At 43.0% G+C, this 21,140-nt stretch overlaps 1 protein-coding gene across 19 annotated transcripts in view; it reads left to right on the top strand.

The window, feature by feature from the left end:
* Positions 1 to 21,140, top strand: part of PKHD1 (PKHD1 ciliary IPT domain containing fibrocystin/polyductin) — a 476,353-nt gene that overhangs the window by 35,150 nt on the left and 420,063 nt on the right. For 18 of the 19 annotated variants that reach the window (XM_082346239.1, XM_082346233.1, XM_082346232.1 and 15 more), the window contains 9 exons: positions 733 to 875; positions 2,202 to 2,332; positions 3,093 to 3,268; positions 6,041 to 6,179; positions 8,293 to 8,420; positions 10,617 to 10,801; positions 11,702 to 11,824; positions 13,048 to 13,153; positions 14,100 to 14,372. In XM_082346239.1, coding sequence (XP_082202365.1) covers positions 733 to 875; positions 2,202 to 2,332; positions 3,093 to 3,268; positions 6,041 to 6,179; positions 8,293 to 8,420; positions 10,617 to 10,801; positions 11,702 to 11,824; positions 13,048 to 13,153; positions 14,100 to 14,372 — 1,404 coding nt within the window. The remainder of the gene's footprint in view (positions 1 to 732; positions 876 to 2,201; positions 2,333 to 3,092; positions 3,269 to 6,040; positions 6,180 to 8,292; positions 8,421 to 10,616; positions 10,802 to 11,701; positions 11,825 to 13,047; positions 13,154 to 14,099; positions 14,373 to 21,140) is intronic. The other variant, XM_082346236.1, reaches the window with a different exon arrangement.

The following is a 21,140-nucleotide window of genomic DNA, read 5'->3' as shown; positions in this document are numbered from 1 at the left end:
TTGACAAATTCTGACCCTCTTTTTTCCTCCTTGTCTTCTTTCTTTCTTTCTCTTCTTTTTTTTCTGTCAAAGGGGAACAATCTTCATTTCCTCTCCCAGGTGACTCTGTTAAGAGTCAAATGAAAATATGGAAACTGGATTCGGACCCTGAATGCTTGGGAGGGAGCTGTTTGGTGTGGGAATCAGAGAAAGAAAAGGCATCCCTCCCGAGCTGTCAGGTGGAGCAGAGTTAGAAACCAAGGGTGCTGGGGAGCTGGAATGAGGAACTGTGTCTCATGACGTACAGTGGGAAGCGGGCAACAGACGTAGCAGGGAAACAGCAAAACAGTGCAAATCTTGTTTAATTCAAATTGCATCTCAAGTAAAGGAATTATACATAAGACAGTAATCTAACAAATTCTAAAAATGTGAGGGTATGTTTTAAAAATACTAAGGTGAACTAAGTTACAGTCAACACTCTTTACCTCCTTGCTTCTCAATAGTTTTTCTGTGTCATGGTACACATAGAAAAGGGTAATAGATTTTCGATGCTGTAGGGCAGACAGAATGGGTTTCTCACGTCTGGAGCCTTCAAGCTGGGGGGTGGGCCGACCACTTCGAGCCCTGCCCAGCTCGCTCAGGGGCTGAGGGGTCAATGTCATGGCGAACCCATAACCCATTCCCTGCAGACATGTTGGGAAACTCTATTTAACATTTACACCCATCTTCCTATTTTGTTCGAAATGCATCCAGGCCTAGAAAGTTCCAGCTCTGATGGGCACCTCACCAGTGGGACAGAGCCCTTCTGTGGGAGGTTCAGTTTCCATCAGCCTCGACACCTTGTCCTGACACCCCCAGCTGCCCAGAAGGGCAACCGGCTAGATCAGTACACACATGTAAGTAGCAGCCTTTGTGCTTGCAGGCGAGGTGGGTAGGGAGGGATTGGAATTATTCTCTGGGGTTGAGCCTAGAGAAGCACAAGAGAATGATTGCTGTGCCTCGCAGGGCTTTTCGGGCTGAGGTGCTAGGTTTCAGGTGTGAACAGACACCTCTGGTCCTCCCATTAGCTAGTTGCTGCATGGAAATGCCTTTGTATTAGCTGAGACCTATAGAAGTTTTTCTACGCTGTAGTATTTTCTTTGCTCTCCAGGTATGAGCGCCGATTCTACAGTCAGACTCTGGTTTTGAATTCTGACTCTATACCCTGCATGCCCTCCATGTCTTACTTTAGTTTACTCATCTGTGAAATGGGTAATAATGAGGTTTGCCTTTCAGGATTTAAGTGAAGAGTATATGAGATAATCCAGTAAAGTGCTTGGGCAGTGATTAGGACTCATTTAAGGATAGTTTTTATTATTTATCATAGTTATTGTTATTGATGGATGGACTGACACATTCCTTCAATACCCCTTATATCTTTGTGTCAGTAGCTCTGCTGTCCTTCATAAAAAAGTGCAGCTTACTTGCCCTTTGGGAACCAGAGTGAACCTTCTTGGGGTGGCTGAACTCATGGTAGTGGTTTCAAGTCCTTTCCTAGTTGAATGGCAGTGGGAGCCAGGACTAAACGGTTCAGGACAGGGCACTGCCCGACTTCCAGCCTTTCCTCTACAGCACAGACTTCCAGCGCTGGGTGGTGGGGATTTTGCCCCATGGGGAGAATTGGCAGTGCGTGGAGACGTTTTTGGTCACCAAAACTGGGGAAGTGTTTGTAGCCTCCAGCGGGTAGGTTCTAGGAATGTTGCTAAACGTCCTACAATGTACTGGGCAGTCCCCCTCACAGAAAAGCATTATCTAGTCCCAAATGTCAGTAACACCGCAGTTGAAAAATCCTGCCATATAATTTTACTTAACTCAGAGTTAGAAGCCAAGGATGCTGGTGAATTAGGGTTAAGGAGTGAGGTTCAGAGAGGTACAGTGACTTGCTCAAGGTTGCACAGGTATCTGGGTCACAACAGGGGGTTTCTATTGATAATTGAGATGCTCTAAAATCCTCATGGCCGCGCACAGTGTTAGGCATTGAATAACTCTCTGTTGGATGAATAACAATTTGCTCTAAACTATTTGTCTCTCCAGCTAGACCGGTAAGCTCCAGGAGGGCAGGAGCGGGCTGGCTGTCTCTCTGGGCACAAGGCAGGTTCTAGGGAGTGGATTGTCCTTGATAAACATTGCTTGAATTGCTGCTTCTTAGTGACAGAGCTGAAGGACTTGTTTGGTGTCTCTAGCTGTGCCTTGCATACAAAGGCCACGTGAATACAATCCTGACGGTGACAGTGTCCTTCACAATTGGCTTTCAAAACACCGTTAAGAAGAACGTCACCTGTGACTGGAGTCTCGCGGGGGCCAGCCCTAACAGGTAGCTCATCTGCGGGCAGGTGTGGTGGGGATTCTGCCAGCTGGGATGATTAGCTTTCCTGGGGACAGTGGCCCACGGGAGGTACTAACTGTCTCTGGTATTGGAGACTTGGATACTAACTTCAGCTCTGAACACATTTTATTTGGCAAAGAAGTTTGATTTAAGAGCAGTTAGTTGTTATGAATCTAATACTCCCTAGAAGGAGTCTGACATTTCTCACAGGGATAGAATCATAGACCACCATATTTGGAAGAGATTTTAGGGAACATTCCTTGATGTTACAGATGAGAAAAATTGGGGCCCGGAGAATTTGTGATTCACCAAAATTCATTCAGCGAGTGAACAAAGAGGCTGGAATATAATTCAGCATCCTGATCTCTTGATTCAGCTCTCTTTCCACATCTCTTAAGGGTTTTGTAAGTGTTTTTAAACTTAAATGAGTCTGGAAATGTACAGAGTATTAATCTTCCCTGGCAGTAGAGCCTAACAGGTGATCTGCTTAAGACACATAATCATATTGTAGTTTGAAAGTACTGCTGACATTGTTATGAATGGATGGTGGACTTAAACGTGATTCACTCGTGTTGCATCCCAGCCAAGCTGAGCCCATCTCGGATGGGATGCTTGTACCGCGGCAGCCACGATGGATTGGGTCTCCTGGCTGCATGGTCCTCAGGCCCAGGTTGGAGAACGGGGGCTCTCAGGAGAGAGAACTGCGGTGCTCACAGGAGGCCTGTTTCTGCTCTGCGCTTGTTTTCAGCTGGCAGTTCGCCTGCACCGACCTCTGGAAGATGTGTGTGCTTCGCTCCACGCATCTCCAGCTACCTCCCGCGAACTCCCCAGTGCTGGTTCATCAGGTTGATCTCCTCCCTTTGTCTCCGGAGATGGGCGTGTTCTATGTGGATGAGATTATTATTGCAGACACAAACCTAACAGGTGATTGTCAAATCCACTTTCTTCCATGGGCCTGTCCATCAAATGCCGTCTTCGAACTTTTCTGGAGGGGCTGCTTTTCTGATAATGGTGAGAGAACATATGATTCTCCATCTTTCCTGCCTCGATCCTGGAGAGAAGATGGAATTGGAATTCTGTGTCCTTGGGCCCTATATCTCTCTAACTAGTTCCTTTTTTCCCCCCTATTTATTCCAATGCTTGCTCTTGCTTTGGGTGTCTGTGATCTTACCCCAATCTTACCAATTTCTTGCTGAGGGGCCTTGGTTTTCTCATCCATAAAATGGGCTTAATGAGGGCCCTACCCCATTGGATTACTATGAAGAATAACTGAAGTATAGTGTAAAGCACTCATCATGGGTTCTGACTAGTAAGTGCTCAATAAGTGTAATCAATTATTAGTACTATTATCATTACTGTTGTTAGGCCAGCAGGATTTCTCCACCTCTCCATCTGTGAATATCTGTCATACAAAGTGCTGTAAGGAGCACAGCAATATCTGGCCCTGTAAATGGCCCACAAGTCTGATTTACAGCCCTTAGGACTGACTCGGTGGGAGTTGGAGGGTCACCGCATCCACATGAGAACAACCTCGTCTTTCCTTCTCCCCATCTGGTTCCCCCTCACACATCACTCAGAGCTCAGGCCTGGCCCCTCTCTGCACAGAGTCCCTTGACCTCTCTTGGGTGCAGTGCTGTCACCTGGCTTTGCTTGTCTTAAGGGCAAGGTGCTCATCAGGGGTTCTCCTGAGGCCACGTGTGACGCACACCCTGGGGACAGACGCACACCCTGGGGACAGAAGCCCAGACAGATGGTGTGGTTTGCTCGCAGGGCCTCCAGGCTTCCAACTTTGTACCCTCTCTCTTTTCTGTCAAATCCCTTGTGACTCTGGGCCTCGGCTTCCCTGCTTCTTGTAGCTTCTCTGTTTTTCTCTCTCCAAGGAGAAAAGTATGGAACAGGCATTTACATTCTGATTTTCAGGTGTGCAACTTTTTAATCTTTTGCCTGGAAGTTGTAGAGCTGGGGGCAGGGGAGCGTGGAGGTGGGGGTTGGGGGTAGGAGAACTCTCTTTCAGCCCTGAAAATACATCATCTTTGATACTCTTCAGAATTCCATCTCTTATCTGTTTCAGTGATGTGAGTGTTTTGGGGGTATCTGGGTCAGAATGCGTCATTGCTTATTTCAAACTCTGTTTGTTCTGACACGCAGAAAATAATATTCAAATGGTGTGCTGGGGTAACCGTCTGAGTTTCTTGGTGCCCAAGACAACTGTCTGGGGCCTTTGGTGACCCCAAGTGCTACCCAGATTCCCAGAGCACTGAGGGGATCATTACTGCATGCACTTGAACCCACTGACTGGACTGGGAAGCTCAGGACTGGATAATAGGTGTCGTTTCCCTTTATCCTCCCCAAACCCTCAAAGCCCAGGATCCAGAATCCTTTCTCACTGCCATCACCGCTTTGCCACCAAATGCTCCAGTATCTGGAGCCATGTAAGGGTGAGGTGGGAGGGGAACAGGGAGGCAGAGACAAGAAAGATGGGAGATGGCTTGGGTAAAACCATCTATTTCCCACTGTCTAGTCATCCTGCTGGCTGCAAGTTTCCTATGAGTATTATTTAATGGTAACATAAACTCTACACAATCGGGCTCCATATTCATAGTTAATTGTCTGACATTTATCTGATCCGCTTAACACTTGGTTATATTCTCCCACCGAATGTCCTCTATGAAAGTTCTTTTCATCTAGTGGTAGCTACCAAATATTTCTCATTTAATTCTCAGAACCCCATGAGATGGTCCTATGATCCCCGCTCTATAGATGAGGAAACCAAAGCTGACAGGATACTAAGTGTCTTGCCTCAAATCAGCTGGGATGTGGGGGAGATTGGAACCCAGAGATGGTTGACACCAGAGCCAAACCTTCAATGACTCCATACTCAACTGAGCAAATAACTTTTATTGAGCCCTTACTCTGTGCCTGGTGTTGTGCTCAGCATTGGGCCTGCAAAGGCTGCCTCGATTGTACAGACTTGGAAAAGAAGCTGCCTTTACATGGTGCCTGGTAGGAGGGAAAGAGGATATTAAACTATATTTGCTGGTCATTTAAACCTGCCATCTCACTAAACTCTCCCTGCCATGCAGACTGATATCTGTCACGAGTCCCACTTTATCAATGAGAAAACAGAGTCGTACAGAGTTTATAGTGATTAGCCAAATAGTAACCCAATAGAAGTGGAAAATAAGGATTTGAACACTGGTCCATCTTAAAGCTTGCACTCTCTCTGCACACATGTTGACGCCATGCTGCGGATAAAACTCAAGTACCTCTAGTATGTGCTTTGTGTGTTCAGTGTTCCCAAGGGGGATCAGCTTGTGTTCCTGGAGCTGCCAGGCTTTGGGAAGAAAAGGAGGAAAGGGGGCAGTCCGCACTGCCATAGATGAGCAGTGTGTGTGTGTGGCGGTGTCGTGGTGGGAGCCTCCAATGATACAGGCAGTGATGCTTGGCTGACTTGGGGCTTATTGAACTTTGCTGTGGAATTAGTCATCGTCTCCTTATGCCATGACCTTGCATTTTCCTTTCGCAACTAAATTCCTACTTCCTCTTCCTTTTTTCTTCCTGGCAGCTGGTAGGTAGGAATCTCTGCTTTAAGTGTATGCTGGGATGTGAGTAACTCAGCCTCTCCAGCGGGGGCCTGCCACACAGCAGGTTTTCCACCTTGATTTACTTGATAATGATTGGATCATTGGTCTCTAGTTTCTCAGGCTGCCTCTGGAACAGCTCGCCCTGGCGGGAATCTGCTGGAATTGCTCTCTGTGGTGGGATCCCCTCCCGTCTACAGTGTGACCTCCTGGTTGGCAGGGTGTGGCTTGGAGCTCCCGCTCATCACTGCAAGGTAGGGAACCATCTTTGCTCACCTATCCCTGCTTAAAATTGTTAACTGCCCTCAGAAGACACAGAGGTGAGACTTTTTATCAGGAAAAGCTACCTGCCGTGTTGCTCAAAGCAATAGTTCTCAGTCTTAAGAATGCCCTATCAGACTTACCTGGAGGTTGTGTTAAAGCACAAATTGCTGGCCCCTAACCACACCATCATAGTTCAGTAGGTTTGGGGCAGGACCTGATAGTTTGCATTTCTAATGAGTTCCCAGGCAATGCTGATTCTATTGATCTGGGGACCACATTTTGAGAACTAGTTCCTAGTGAATTTGTTTACAGGTAGTTGTATTTTTATGCTTATCAGAGGTTCACATTACCACTGTTTGAGAGGAAACTCTCCTTCCATTCCGCATATATTAATCTTATTGGAATCATTTGAGGCCAAAGGAAATAGTCAAAGGAACAATACCAGCCAGTTCTAAGAGCTCACCACCAGATGGCACTAGAGCCCCATAAGCATTGGTTCTTCAATAATCAAACCTCTGGCCACAGTTTACAAAGCAGTAACTAAGAATCAGACTCCTCCAAGCTCCTGGAACACATGTATGCTGTAATTTGTTCTTTTAAATTTTCACTAAAATCCCAGTAGGATGGGAAGAATTGAGGTGCCCTGTCTTTAAAATTTCTTTTTTCCTTCCATCTCTTTCTAACATGTTTCGAAATGAGTTCTCCTATCTATACTATGCTTTGGACAGTGTGTGAAAAGTAGGCAAAGAAACCTTGAATCTGCGCTCCATTTTCCTTGACTTAGTGTTTCATGGGCCTCTGGGCAGGACAGACACAGAAATCATCAATAGAATGAAGGAGGGAAAGAGCTTCAGTGGTGGAGAGGGAGCTGTCAGATTAGCCAGCCCGTGGTCCTGTGCTCCAAACCTACTGAATTATGTAGTTATTAACTCTGAAATGATGGAGTATAGTTTAGGTCCACACTTAGAGGGGTCCTCACAACCTCATTTTCTTTTTCTTTTTTTTTTGGCCGAGTGGCATTTGGTCTCTTAGTTCCCTGACCAGGGATCAAACCCGTGCCCCCTACTGTGGAAGCGCAGAGTCCTAACCACTGGACCGCCAGGGAATTCCCACAACCTCCCTTTCTGAGTTTTCCTCAAGTCCCTTAGTTCCTTCTGGAAGCCGCCAGCCTGAGCAAGTCAGGACAACCTTCAGAGTGGCCCCCAAAACAGATAGTATCAGTCTATTTCTGTATGGTTTAAGTATGCACATCAATATGTAGCACTTAAGTAATATTATTGATTGAAATCACACATGTTTGTTGTTGAAAATTAGGAAAATACAGAAAAACACTTAGAAAAAGTTACAAAGCACTCAGAATCCCTCTGCTCAGAGATAACTTCTGTTAATGCATTGGATCCATATTCCTACAGCCTTTTCCCCAAGCAGTTTTTGTATGAATATATACATGTATATGTTTACTTTTTAAATCTCAGATTGGGACCACACATAAGACACTATATTTGTAACATGCCCTTTTCACCTACTGGTATAAATGGAATATCTCCCCATTTCATTAAGTCTGCTTCTAGATATGGTTTTTAATGGCTGAATAGTATTCCATCTCATGGTGTGTCATGATGTATTTGACCTATTTATTGTATTAAAAGCAGGATTAGTCAGGCAGTGTGTTTGCATACAGGTGCTGGATAAGGACTCCACTAGATGGAGTGGCCTGTTTCTGCTGGGGATGGTGAGTGCAGAGGGTCTGTGGACTAGGGGCCAAGTTTTCATCTGACTGTGCAAATGCGGTTAGAGAACACTGGGTTCTCCTTCCACTCTGCGTCAGGACCAGAGCTGTGGAGACCAGAGTCATCACTCTTTGCTCTGCATCCCTGTGCTTCCAGGATCAGTAGAGGGGAACTGTGGAATGCCCTAAAGAACCCTCATACTTACCTTACATTTTCTCTGCTGTGATGGGAGAGGGGTGCACAGTATTTGGGAGCTTGAGCTCATGGTCTGGAAACATGGGAGACCGCTGGTCTTTGAGATGGAGCTCTGTTCTGTCTGGAGCAGCTGCTGGAGGGTCCCCATGGTTAATGCTTTGCTTCTGATATGTCACAGCTCTGTGCCCACTGGAGGAGCAGAAGAAGGATCCGGGTTGGTCCAGGTGACAACACAGAGGCTACAGAGGACAAGTCCACCTTTAGGAGGACACTTTCGCATCCAGCTTTCTAACACAGTGATTCCTGGTAAAGGGGCCATTGGGAGTGCAGTGTTTCTCATTGTACACCATCCTGCCAGACAGGGTGACAGTCTTACAGTTATTTTGTTTTCCAGTGTCTGAGAATGACCTTCTTAAAGTTAAAGATCTGGGCAATAACAACCGCATATCATTGTTAATATGATCCCAATCTTTAAGTTTTGTAGATGTGGAAACTGAGTGGATTAGCTTCCTGGGGCTGTCATAGCAAATTATACAACCTTGGTGGCTTAAAACGACAGAAATTTATTCTCTTCCAGTTCTGGAGGTCAGAGTCCACAATCAAGTTGTTGTCAGGGCCACTCTCCCTCCTCAGGCTCTAGGGGAGGATCTGTTTCCTGCCTCTTGCAGCATCTGGTGGCTGCCAGCATCCCTTGGCTGCGGGCGCATCACTCCAACTGCTGCCTCCCTGGTCACACTGTCTCTTCCTCTCCTGTGTATGAGTGCGTTTAGGGCCCACCTGGATAATCCAGGATGAACTCCTCTTCTCAAGATCCTTAACCACATCTTTTGCTTTATAAAGTAATATTCATAGTTTCCTGGGATCAGGACACTGACATATCCTTTTGAGGGCCACCATTCAGCCCACTATACTCAGGCTTGCCCAAAGCTCATAAAAATAGTTGATGGCAGGGTCCAGGTATGAACTTGAGTCTTTGCTTCTCAGTTCGGTCCTCTTCTCTCTAGAGTTTCCTAGGCCAAAATCTACGGTAGCCACGGCCCTTCCAAATTAAACTTCACAGTGACACCACATGATTTTGAGGATTTTAGGAATCATAACACATGTAGAAAGAGCTTTCAGCTGGGATGAGGGTAGAACAGTTTCTAAATCTTCAAGTACATACACATCTCACAAAGGACAGGATTAGACGTGATTATAATATGTTATTTATTTGGTAAAAACATAGGGGAATCAGAAAGGAGGCTCAGGAGAACTCAAGAATGGCTGTATAAAAATTGGCACATGGTCCAGGAGTCTTCTGCCCTCTCAAGCAGAAGGATGCTGGACTTGCAAAGAATCTTCTTGGCTGGAGGAATGGAGTGGAGTTTTTACTCTAGTAGGGCAAATTAGGAAAAGTTGATGGCCCCTGGGCTATTGGAGTCTGATAAGTGGGTGAGTATGTGCATCAGAGCCCTGCCTCTGAAGCCCATTACTGTGCTGTTTCCCTTCTCACAAATGAGAAAGCTGCAGCCTGTCTGTAGAGAGACTTTTCCTGCTGTCATATCCTGTTGCTGATACTCCTCACGTCACTGCCTGTAGACAACCGGGGGGAAAGCCAGCCTTCACCTGGCCATTTGAAATGGCCCTCAAATGGTGTAGTAAATCTTTTTTAAAAAGATGAGAATGTTGTTTGCATTTTGGAAATACAATGGTATTTCACTAACACTCCAGGGCAGTGTGGGATTCAAAAGGAAAGCTCTTGAGTAGGTAGAAGGCAACCTGGGTTTTAATCTAAACCCCTCTCACTTGGTTGACAAGCTTCTGAATCACACTGGGTTTCATTTTCTTCATCTCTCAAGGAGGTGTTAGGATATCTAGATGACCCACCTCACAGAGATGTTGGGAGTACCTAAGGAAATGGAAACTTTTGGTAAAGCATGAAACAGTGTTCAAACACAGCAAGGCTTAAGCCCAAAGTGCTGTTATTTCTCTACGGGGATGTGAGATGGGGAAGCAGGTGGTTAGGCTTAAAGGAAATTGTAATGGAGAAACCGAAGTTCAATGCCAACATTCCTCAGCTAGGTTGGCTAAGTTTTTATGGGTGTCAGCTGCTTTGTGCCTTCCCTACTCCTTTTGAAAGGTGGCCGGCCAACTTTTCCCTGTTCACAGGGCCAGCTAAATTTTTCTGGGGAAAACCCAATATTTAATTAGATTTTCAGGGATTACCAGGGTGTCTGGAATTTACATTTTGAGTTGACAGTTGAGATAGGTTTGTCTGATGCGATTGTGTCCTCTGCTTGAGAGATGTGATGCTGATTAAAGGGACCATGATATAAAAAGTGAGCACCTACTTATATTTGCCCTAAAAATGGCTTAACTGGACTGAGGATTTTCTTGAACTTGATGGTCTCTGCACGTGTAGTAGGCATTCTGATGTGTATTCTCTGCTGTCTTGATGATGAGATGCTGCAAGGTGGACTAATTAGTGTCCTGTACTTTTTATATCATGACCTTCTCCCCCAGCTGTCCCTGTGCACATCTCAGCTAGTCACCTCCAAAAGCTCTTACAAACCAACGCTGATGACTTCACATCTAGGTACCTCAATGTCAGTGACTTCACTGTGACGGAGGATCTAAAGTCTTGCTATGAACATGTGTGGACTCTCTCCTGGTCCAACCAGATTGGGGACTTGCCCAGCTTTATAAGGGTATGTATGGTATCCCTTTTGGTTTTGTGGATTTGGTGCTCTGGAGCAATTTTGTGAAAAAGAAATCAGAATTATATGAATGAAAACTGTCATGATTTGTGAATTTTGTTGGAATATTCAAATAAAGGGGTTCAATGATCTTTCTGAAAGTTTTCAAGACGTATTTTATATCTCATATTGCTGATAAAGCAGTTTAAACCCAACATCACCTTTTCTAACTTGATGTGGTAGAGAAGTTGTTGGTCAGGGTCCACCATACAATAATTCTACATCTGTTATTGGATAATTTAAGCAGATGTGATTGACTTAGATTATCATGGAGGCAGATGGCACAGCAGAAGGAAGTTTAGGAAAGGATTTGCTGTCTTTGGATAATGGCAAAACCAGATGCTCTTGCATATTTAGGGTTTTAAAAAATAATCTAACGATCATCTAGCGTTTGATTTTATGAAGTGAAACCCGAGATGAAATTTTATTCTTGTTATTTGGTATTGCGGGTCATCTGGTTTTCATACAAAATCCTTGGGTGGAGATGGAGGAAGGATAGGAGTCATCTCATGGCACTTGTTTCCTGACATTTTATTTTAATATTTTGGATTGAAAACTTGTAAAATAGAAAAGCACATGGAAACAAAATATCTCAAGACTTAGAAGATCAGTATAGTGTGCATTTTTTTGGGTAACTCTACTTGCATATAAATATTCTTCTAGTCTACTGGGGCTTTCATTAGCCATTACTTACTGTTAGGTTACTAGATTTCAAGCCCCTGTCTCTCCATTTTCACTTTCTATCTATCTGATTATCTTAAACAGAAATGTGAAAACACCCTTTGTTATTTGTTTTAAGCAAGATTAGACTTCATTCCATGGCAGAATTCACCAGAACTGTAACCATCTTAGGTATCTGATGAAAACCTAACGGGAGTGAACCCTGCTGTAACCACTCGTGTGGTATATGATGGTGGAGTCTTCCTTGGACCCATATTTGGAGACATGTTGGTCACTGCCAACCAGTACACTCAGGTGAGAGCGGATGGGCCACCCAAAGTGAAGTACTAGTTTCAGGTCTACTGCAGCCCCTCCTGATTTGTAATGCGGACCAATCCTAAGGGTCAGCTTTCTAATTCGCAAAACAGAGACAGTTGTGGCTGTGCTTTTCTACCTCCACAGGGTATGGAGAGTACGCTGAAAATATAAGTGCTTTGTATATACAACATCCTGTTATTATAATGATTGATGCTACTATGGTACCAAAAATAGAGAACCTCTCTAGCTACATATGATTTATACCTCCACACAGTGGCCTTGGAAAGTAAATGAGCTAAGTCAACCCCTTTTCTCTTTAAAATGTCCTTTGCTATTTCCCATCTGCCCATACTCCTGTTATAAGTCATCTGCTTTTAATTAGAGACAATTTTGAAATGCAAAAACTATAAAGAATAATATAACCAACACCTGGGTACCCAAACGAGGATTAACAATTGCCAACATTTGATGTATTTATTTTATTTTTTTTTGGTCTTTATGAATAACGTGAAACAGTACAGATGAAGAGTTTCTTATCACCTGTGCCTTCATGCCATCCCAATACCCTTTCCCTTATAAGCAAACACTATCATAAATATAGTGTGTGTGCTTTTAATCCTTATTTTATATGTAGAGAATCGGAGTTCAATCTTTTTCACCTTTCTTATCTCTAAGTATTGTAGAGTTCTATTAGATTAACCTTAGTCCCAGTGAGAGGAAAAGACATGTAATTTATTCTTGGGGACCTCCCATTCTAGGATAAAAAAGACCCCAAGCCAAATGTCCAAATACACTCTGATCTTCAGTTATACATCCATGTAGCAATGGTAGAACAGAGGTGCCTACTTCACTGGCATTTACCAGCAAAGACAGGGCTTTTCATAGGAAGTAGGTACTCAGTTGAAAATATAAAGTGATAAAAAGTTCTCACTCAGTTTGAATTTACTTCTATGTGACAGAGAGGGAATTTACTCCAGATTGAACATATTTAATTGCAAAAATGTTAGGTTTCCACATATTTACCATCGTTTTAAAAAAGCCTAACATGTTTGGAGTCATGCTTTACAATTTAGGGTCTATTACTGGAAAATAGAAAGAAAAAAAGAGAATAAGTGAATCATTAACACATTTTAATTTGGACAAACTTCACAAGTACTTTATTAATACCCTTGAGCATATGAAACATGTATGTTTGTTTTTAATGCTTTTGTCTTTTCCAGGTGGTTGTACGAGTGAATGACATACCAGCTCATTGTTCAGGTTCCTGTTCCTTCCAATACCTTGAGGGGTCAACTCCCCGGGTCCACTCTGTGTGGTATGCCCTCGGTATGTTGTGCACTTGGCATTGAGATGGGCGTGAACTTTATTTTTTATTTTTTTATTGAAGTATAATTGATTTACAATGTCATGTAGTTTCAGTACAGTGATTCGGTTATATATATATACACACATATATATACATATATATATATGTTTTTTCAGATTCTTTTCCCTTATAGGTTATTACAAATATTGAGTATAGCTCCCTGTGCTATACGTTAGGTCCTTGCTGGTTATCTGTTTTATATATAGTAGTGTGTATATGTTGATCCCAACCTCCGAATTTATCCCCCTCCCACCCCTTTCACCTTTGGTAACCATAAGTTTGTCTTCTATGTCTGTGGGTCTATTTCTGTGCATGAACTTTAGACTGAGAGGGACTTGTTGGAGGCCGTGTACCTGGTGATTTGTGGGTAGAAGGTGTGTCCGTTCATGGGGTGGATGTTGAATGATGCAGCAGAAGGTGAATTTTTTAGCCAATCTAAATGAAATGGTTATGATTTGAAATGGTGGATTTTTTTTTTTTTTTTTCTTGGCTGCATCGTGCGGCATGTGGGATCTTAGTTCCCCGACCAGGGTTCGAACCTGCGCCTCCTGCAGTGGAAGTGCAGAGTCTTAACCACTGGACTGCCAGGGAAGTCCCGAAATGGTGGATTTTTGATGACTTAAAATGTTGTATTCTCTTTGTCCCTTGTTTTGAAATATTCTTTATTTTTATTTTTTTCCCCATTTTTTATTGACTAGTGATTTCTCATCACTAGTTTGAGAAAATTTAAGATGAGGGCTCTACGCTATTAAAATCAGTATAGATTCCAATACATGAATCAGCATTTAATTCCTTGAATTTTGGGAGAAGAAGGTGAGAGGGAATGAATATTTGATAGAGTTCTTGTAAATGGAGTGATATCACTGAGAGATGATTTCTTTCTTTTAATTTCTTTCTTCTTTTAAGATGACATTGACCTACTGGTCTATATTACTGGAAATAGTTTCTCTGGTGACTCCGAGGCCTTGCAGGTTACAGTGAACAAAACAAGTTGCAAAGTTATTTTCTCAAACCAAACGAATGTGGTGTGTCAGACAGGCCTGCTGCCCGTTGGAATGCATCAGATTTCAATGTTGGTGAGACCCTCTGGTCTTGCCGTCAATGCCAGTGGAGGAGGCCTCTTCCTAAACGTGGAGCCCAGACTGGATGCTGTGGAGCCTTCCAGAGCTGCAGACATTGGTAATCCGGGGGCACCTGCATTGCATCTGACCCTCTGAAGCTAGCATTCTTGCCAATCTGCAGGAATCTAGTCCTGCCGTGTAATAAATTCTGTAGCCACTGTGATTCACAGCTTTCTGTTTTCTGCCATCAGCATTTCTTCCAATGAGTAATAGACATTTGAGCCCTTAAATGAACTCACTTGCCACATAAAGGACCATAGTTTGGCTGATGGTGTCAGGCATCACTGGGTCAATCATTGAGTCATTGGGAAAATCTGATCAAATGGAAATGACACTAGGAGGGGGAGTTAGGACATGTGCCTGGGTTTTCAACCTGCCAAAGTCAGGAGTGTGACCTTAGAAGTTTCAGATACTTCTGTGGGACTTAGTTTCCTAACAGTGATGAAGATGGGCACAGGATCGTTTACTGAGTACCTCTTCTAGGTAGTCACACACCCTAAATGCTTACAGCCGCTGGAAAGATGGAATTATTATCCACATTTTTTCAGATGAGATAATAGTATTTCTAAGAGAAGAGTGACTTGCCCAAGGCTTCCCGATGGAAAGAGGTGGAGCTAGGATGCAAACCAGGATTGTGGGACGCCAAGGCTCCTACTGCTTCTACCTCACCGTGCTGTCTTACCCATGCAATGGGCTGAACAATGCTTAGACCTCTTAGTTTTGAGTGAGATTAAAATGAGCCAACAGGTGGGAAAGTCCCTTGAAAATTAAAAACATTTGCAAATGTGAAGTACAGGCCTGGCCCACTAGGAACTTAGTGGGTGTTTCACAAATGTTTGTAAAATGATGTACACTTGGATACTTGGCTAGCAGGCAAAGCCAACTACCATTTGAGTAGTGGGGTATGGAGAAGTCAGCGGGGCTTGCCAGCATCAGCCCCGTGCATTGGGTCTTAGTGCCATGACAACCAAGGATCTCCCCAGGCTTTCTGAGGGACACAACCTGTTTAAAACAACCCAGCCAGACTGCAAGAGTCTCAGGAACACTCATGCTTTATATGTTAATATATGATTTTTAGAGCATAAAAATTGTTCCTTAATGCCTTGGATTTTTGTCATTGTTTATTCTGTTGGCCAAAGATTCATGGCTTAGAACACTTATTAAAGTAGTGTTTCCTGGCTACAAATTCATTGTCCAAAGGAACAGTTGATTTCTGAATTTACTTGGCCTTATAGAGTAAATCAAGAGGCCTGCTTTGTTTCTTCTCTGCACATAAAACCGAGCAAGCTTGCCCTTATTTCTCAGTGATTTAAAGAGGGAGCCAGATGGTCTGTGGTGCTCAGAGTGAAAGATCACACTCTATATTAACCCAATAATTATTGGTTTGAGTCTTCCCACCAGATGCATAAGTGGCTTTGATCTTCCTATAAAGTTACCTTTGCAGTTCAGGCCACACCATCCTTCCCCACTCGACTCCCCCACTGGACTGCAGGTACCTCCAGGGCAGACAGGTGACTCAGTCAGCTTTGTCCTCTACACAGAGTGACTCACACAGGCAGACTGGCCAACTGTCCCAATTTGCTGGGACTGAGGGGTTTCCCAGGACGCAAGACTTTCAGTGTTAAAATTGGGATGTGGAACTCTAAGTGCTAAAACTTGGAAAGTCCCAGGCAAACTGAGATGAGTTGGTTACCCTGTCAAGGTATGCTGTACCAACAACACATGGCGAAGGGTTTGTCTAGGAGGACTGTACACCACCCCTCTGTATTTTAGTGAAAGATGGAAAACTCAGAGAAGGGATAATGTTGGGTGGGTCCAAATTAATCTCTGGTAAGACTGAGGGGAAAGGGAAGGAGAGAGAGATTCTAGCTGCTACTTTCTTTATTACTGGATTTAAACTTTCTTCTGAACCCTTCCTCCACCCTGCCACCTACCTAGTACCAACCAGTATCAGTCAGTCCATCCATCCATCCATCCATCCATCCATCCATCCATCCATCCATCCCTCAACACTGACTAAGCCACCCTGTGGAAAGCCCTGTGCCAGGTGCTGAAGACCTTGGTTCTCAAAGTGTGGTTCTGGACCAGCAGTATCTCCATCATCTGGGAGCTGGTTAGAACTGCAGTCTCAGGCCCCATCTCTCACCTCCTAATCAATCTGCATGTTCACAGGATCCTCAGGCAATTTCTATGAATAGGGCAGTTTGAGCAACACTGCTATTGGGGATTTAAAGAGAACCAGGCTGAGTCCTACCAACAAGGAATTTACAGAACAGTTGAGTATGTAATGAATACATGTAATAATGTGATCAGTAATATTCCAAATCACCACTTGCCCATATGCCAAGTACCCTTAAAAGGATTTTTAAAAAAAATATTGGTTCATTTCTGTGTGTTAGGTCCTAAGGTGTGGACCCTTGTGAGGCACTTCAGCTTTCAAATGGGAATGGCATTGTCACTGCCTCTCCAACTTTTAATTATTATCAACAATAATAATGACAACAATTTATTTAGCTCACTATGTGCCAGTCACTATGAATGTTGAGGATACAATAAATTGAAACAAAGTCCCTGCTGTCCTGGAGGTAAGTGTGTAAGAGAAAAATCTAGCAGGGGAATAGTGACAGAGGGAGTGGTGGTTGTGATAGGATGGTCACTGGCATTGGAGAAATGACAAGGATGTCACTGGAGGATGGAGACAGGGAGGAAGTGAAGGAATGAGTCCTGGGGAAATCTTGGAGGAGATTCTAGGCTGAGGGAACACCAAATGATAAAATCTGAAGTCAGAATGAGCTCAGCTTGTTCCAACCAAGGAGGTTGCTGTGACTGGAATAAACTGAGTGAGGGGGGTGGTAGGAGATGACTGGGAGCAGATCATATGGCTTTAGAGGCTATGAAAGGATGTTGGGGTTTTTTTTTGTTGTTGTTGTTGTTGTTGGTGGTGGTTTTTTTTTGGCCATGCCGTGTGGCATGTGGGATCTTAGTTTCCTGACCAGGGCTTCAACCTGCGCCCCCTGCAGTGGAAGCTCGGAGCCCTAACCACTGGACTGCCAGGGAGGTCTGAAAGGATGTTGGCTTTAATTCTGAGTGAGACAGGTGCCATTGGAAAATTTTAAGTGCAAAAGCAACATGATCTGTCTTGGGCTGCTGTGTGAGGATATACTGTAGGGAGGCAAGGATGGAGGCTACTGAAGCCATCCAGGGGAGAGAGAGTGTTGGGTTGGACTAGGGCAATATCTCTTAGAAATATATATTTATCATTTTATTGTTGTTGCTTGTGCCTTGGTGTCCTATCTAAGAAACGATTGCCTAATCCAATGTCACAAGATTTATGCCTATATTTTCTTCTAAGAGTTTTATAGCTTTAGCTCTTGCATTTAGATGTATAATTCATTTTTGGTTAACTTTCGTATATGGTGTGGGTTAGCGGTCTGTATTAGTACCTGCTTAACGAGGTACCGCGAACTAGATGGCTTAAATAACAGAAATTTATTGTCTCACAGTTCTGGAGGCTATAAGTCTGGTATCAAGATGTCAGTGGAGGTGATTCCTTCTGCAACAACCTGTGAGAAAGAATTTGTTTCATGCCTCTCCCCAAGATTCTGGTAGTCTGCTGGCAATCTTTGGCATTCCTTGGGTTGTAAAAGCATCACCCTGATCTCTGCCATTATCTTCACATGGTGTTCTCCCTGTGTCTTTTATGTGCCCAAATTTTCCCTTATTATAAGGACACTAGTCATATTGAATTAAGGACCCACCCTACTCCAATATGACCTTGTCTTAGCTAACTACATCTGCAATGTCCCTATTCCCAAATAAGGTCACATTCTGAGGTACAAGTGGCCAGGACTACAACATATGAATTTTGAGGGGGACACAATTCAGGACTCATCTTCCTGGTGTTGAGCCCTAGGGTTGGGGTACCCAATATGTGGCTCAAACCCCTCGCTCCCCAGGGAGGGTCCCTGAGCCTGAGGTATCCCCCTTTTCTTCTGTGTCCCCTGCTAGGGGCGTGGGTCCTGAGCTGATTGCTTCTCCTCCCTTCCCACCCAACTCTGTGAGGATTTTCTTACAGCCTTGGTTGTAGAAGAACCTTTCTGCCAGCCTCCAGGTTGTTTGCAGTGAGAGTTGCTCCACATGTAGATGTATTCTGATGTGTTTGTTGGGGGAGGTGAGCTCTGCATCATCCTACCCCGCCACCTGATCTCCCCAATTATAGCTGTTTTATAAGGTATTTTAATGTCAGGCAGAAGACCCCTTCACTCTTATTTTTGAAATTTTGTTTTCTGGCTATGGTTTATTTTTCATTGAATTTTAAAATCAGGTTGTCTAATATAAATTAAAAATCTTTTTTGTATTTTTATCATGATTGTATTGATGCTTTAGTTTAACTTAGAAAGATATGCCACAAGCCTCTTAGGTAGCCTCATCCACCAGAGGCCAGACAGCAGAAGCAAGAAGAACTACAATTCTGCAGGCTGTGGAAGGAAAAACCACATTCACAGAAAGATAGACAAAATGAAAAGGCAGAGGACTTTGTACCAGATGAAGAAACAAGATAAAACCCCAGAAAAATAACTAAATGAAGTGGAGATAGGCAACCTTCCAGAAAAAGAACTCAGAATAATGATAGTGAAGATGATCCAGGACCTCGGAAAAAGAATGGAGGCAAAGATCGAGAAGATGCAAGAAATGTTTAACAAAGACCTAGAAGAATTAAAGAACAAACAAACAGAGATGAACAATACAATAACTGAAATGAAAAATACACTAGAAGGAATCAATAGCAGAGTAACTGAGGCAGAAGGATGGATAAGTGACCTGGAAGACAGAATGGTGGAATTCACTGCCATGGAACAGAATAAAGAAAAAAGAATGAAAAGTAATGAAGACAGCCCAGGAGACCTCTGGGACAGCATTAAGCACAACAACATTTGCATTATAGGGGTCTCAGAAGGAGAAGAGAGAGAGAAAGGACCCGAGAAAATATTTGAAGAGATTATAGTCGAAAACTTACCTAACATGGGAAAGGAAATAGCCACCCAAGTCCAGGAAGCACAGAGAGTCCCAGGCAGGATAAACCCAAGGAGAAACACGCCGAGAGACATAGTAATCAAATTGGCAAAAATAAAAGACAAAGAAAAATTATTGAAAGCAGCAAGGGAAACATGACAAATAACATACAAGGGAACTCCCATAAGGTTAACAGCTGATTTCTCAGCAGAAACTCTACAAGCCAGAAGGGAGTGGCACGATATATGTAAAGTGATGAAAGGGAAGAACCTACAACCAAGATTACTCTACATGGCAAGGATCTCATTCAGATTCGACAGAGAAGTCAAAAGCTTTACAGACAAGCAAAAGCTAAGAGAATTCAGCACCACCAAACCAGCTCTACAACAAATGTTAAAGGAACTTCTCTAAGTGGGAAACACAAGAGAAGAAAAGGACCTATAAAAACAAACCCATAACAATTAAGAAAATGGTAATAGGAACATACATATCGATAATTACCTCAAACATGAATGCATTAAAAGCTCCAAGCAAAAGACACAGGCTTGCTGAATGGATACAAAAACAAGAGCCATATATATGCTGTCTACAAGAGACCCACTTCAGACCTAGAGACACAGACAGACTGAAAGTGAGGGGATAGAAAAAATATTCCATGCAAATGGAAATCAAAAGAAAGCTGGAGCAGCAATACTCATATCAGATAAAATAGACTTAAAATAAAGAATGTTACAAGAGACAAGGAAGGACACTACGTAATGATCAAGGGATCAATCCAAGAAGAAGATATAACAATTATAAATATATATGCACCCAACATAGGAGCACTTCAATACATAAGGCAACTGCTAACAGCTGTAAAAGAGGAAATCGACAGTAACACAATAATAGTGGGGGACTTTAACACCTCACTTACACCAATGGACAGATCATCCAGACAGAAAATTAATAAGGAAACACAAGCTTTAAATGACACAAGAGACCAGATAGATTTAATTGATATTTATAGGACATTTCATCCAAAAACAGAAGATTACACTTTCTTCTCAAGTGCGCACAGAACATTCTCCAGGATAGATCACATCTTGGGTCACAAATCAAGCCTCGGTAAATTTAAGAAAATTGAAATCATATCAAGCATCTTTTCCAACCACAATGCTATGAGATTAGAAATGAATTACAGGGAAAAAAACGTAAAAAACACAAACACATGGAGGCTAAACAAAATGTTACTAAATAACCAAGAGATCACTGAAGAAATCAAAGGGGAAATCAAAAAATACCTAGAGACAAATTACAACGAAAACACGATGATCCAAAAACCTATGGGATGCAGCAAAAGCAGTTCTAAGAGGGAAGTTTATAGCAATACAAACCTACCTCAAGAAACAAGAAAAATCTCAAACAGTCTAACCTTACACCTAAAGGAACTAGAAAAAGAAGAACAAACAAAACCCAAAGTTAGTAGAAGGAAAGAAATCATAAAGATCAGAGCAGAAATAAGTGAAATAGAAACAAAGAAAACAATAGCAAAGATCAATAAAACTAAAAGCTGGTTCTTTGAGAAGATAAAGAAAATTGACAAACCTTTAGCCAGACTCATCAAGAAAAAGAGGGAGAGGACTCAAATCAGTAAAATTAGAAATGAAAAAGAAGTTACAATGGACACCACAAAAATACAAAGCATCGTAAGAGACTACTACGAGCAACTCTATGCCAATAAAATAGACAACCTGGAAGAAATGGACAAATTCTTAGAAAGATACAACCTTCCAAGACTGAACCAGGAAGGAATAGAAAATATGAACAGACC

Source organism: Balaenoptera borealis, assembly GCF_965194805.1.
Source record: "Balaenoptera borealis genome assembly, chromosome: 12".
NCBI lineage: Eukaryota > Metazoa > Chordata > Mammalia > Artiodactyla > Balaenopteridae > Balaenoptera > Balaenoptera borealis.
Note: the sequence above shows the minus strand (reverse complement) of the source record. Positions and strands in the feature narration are given on the sequence as shown.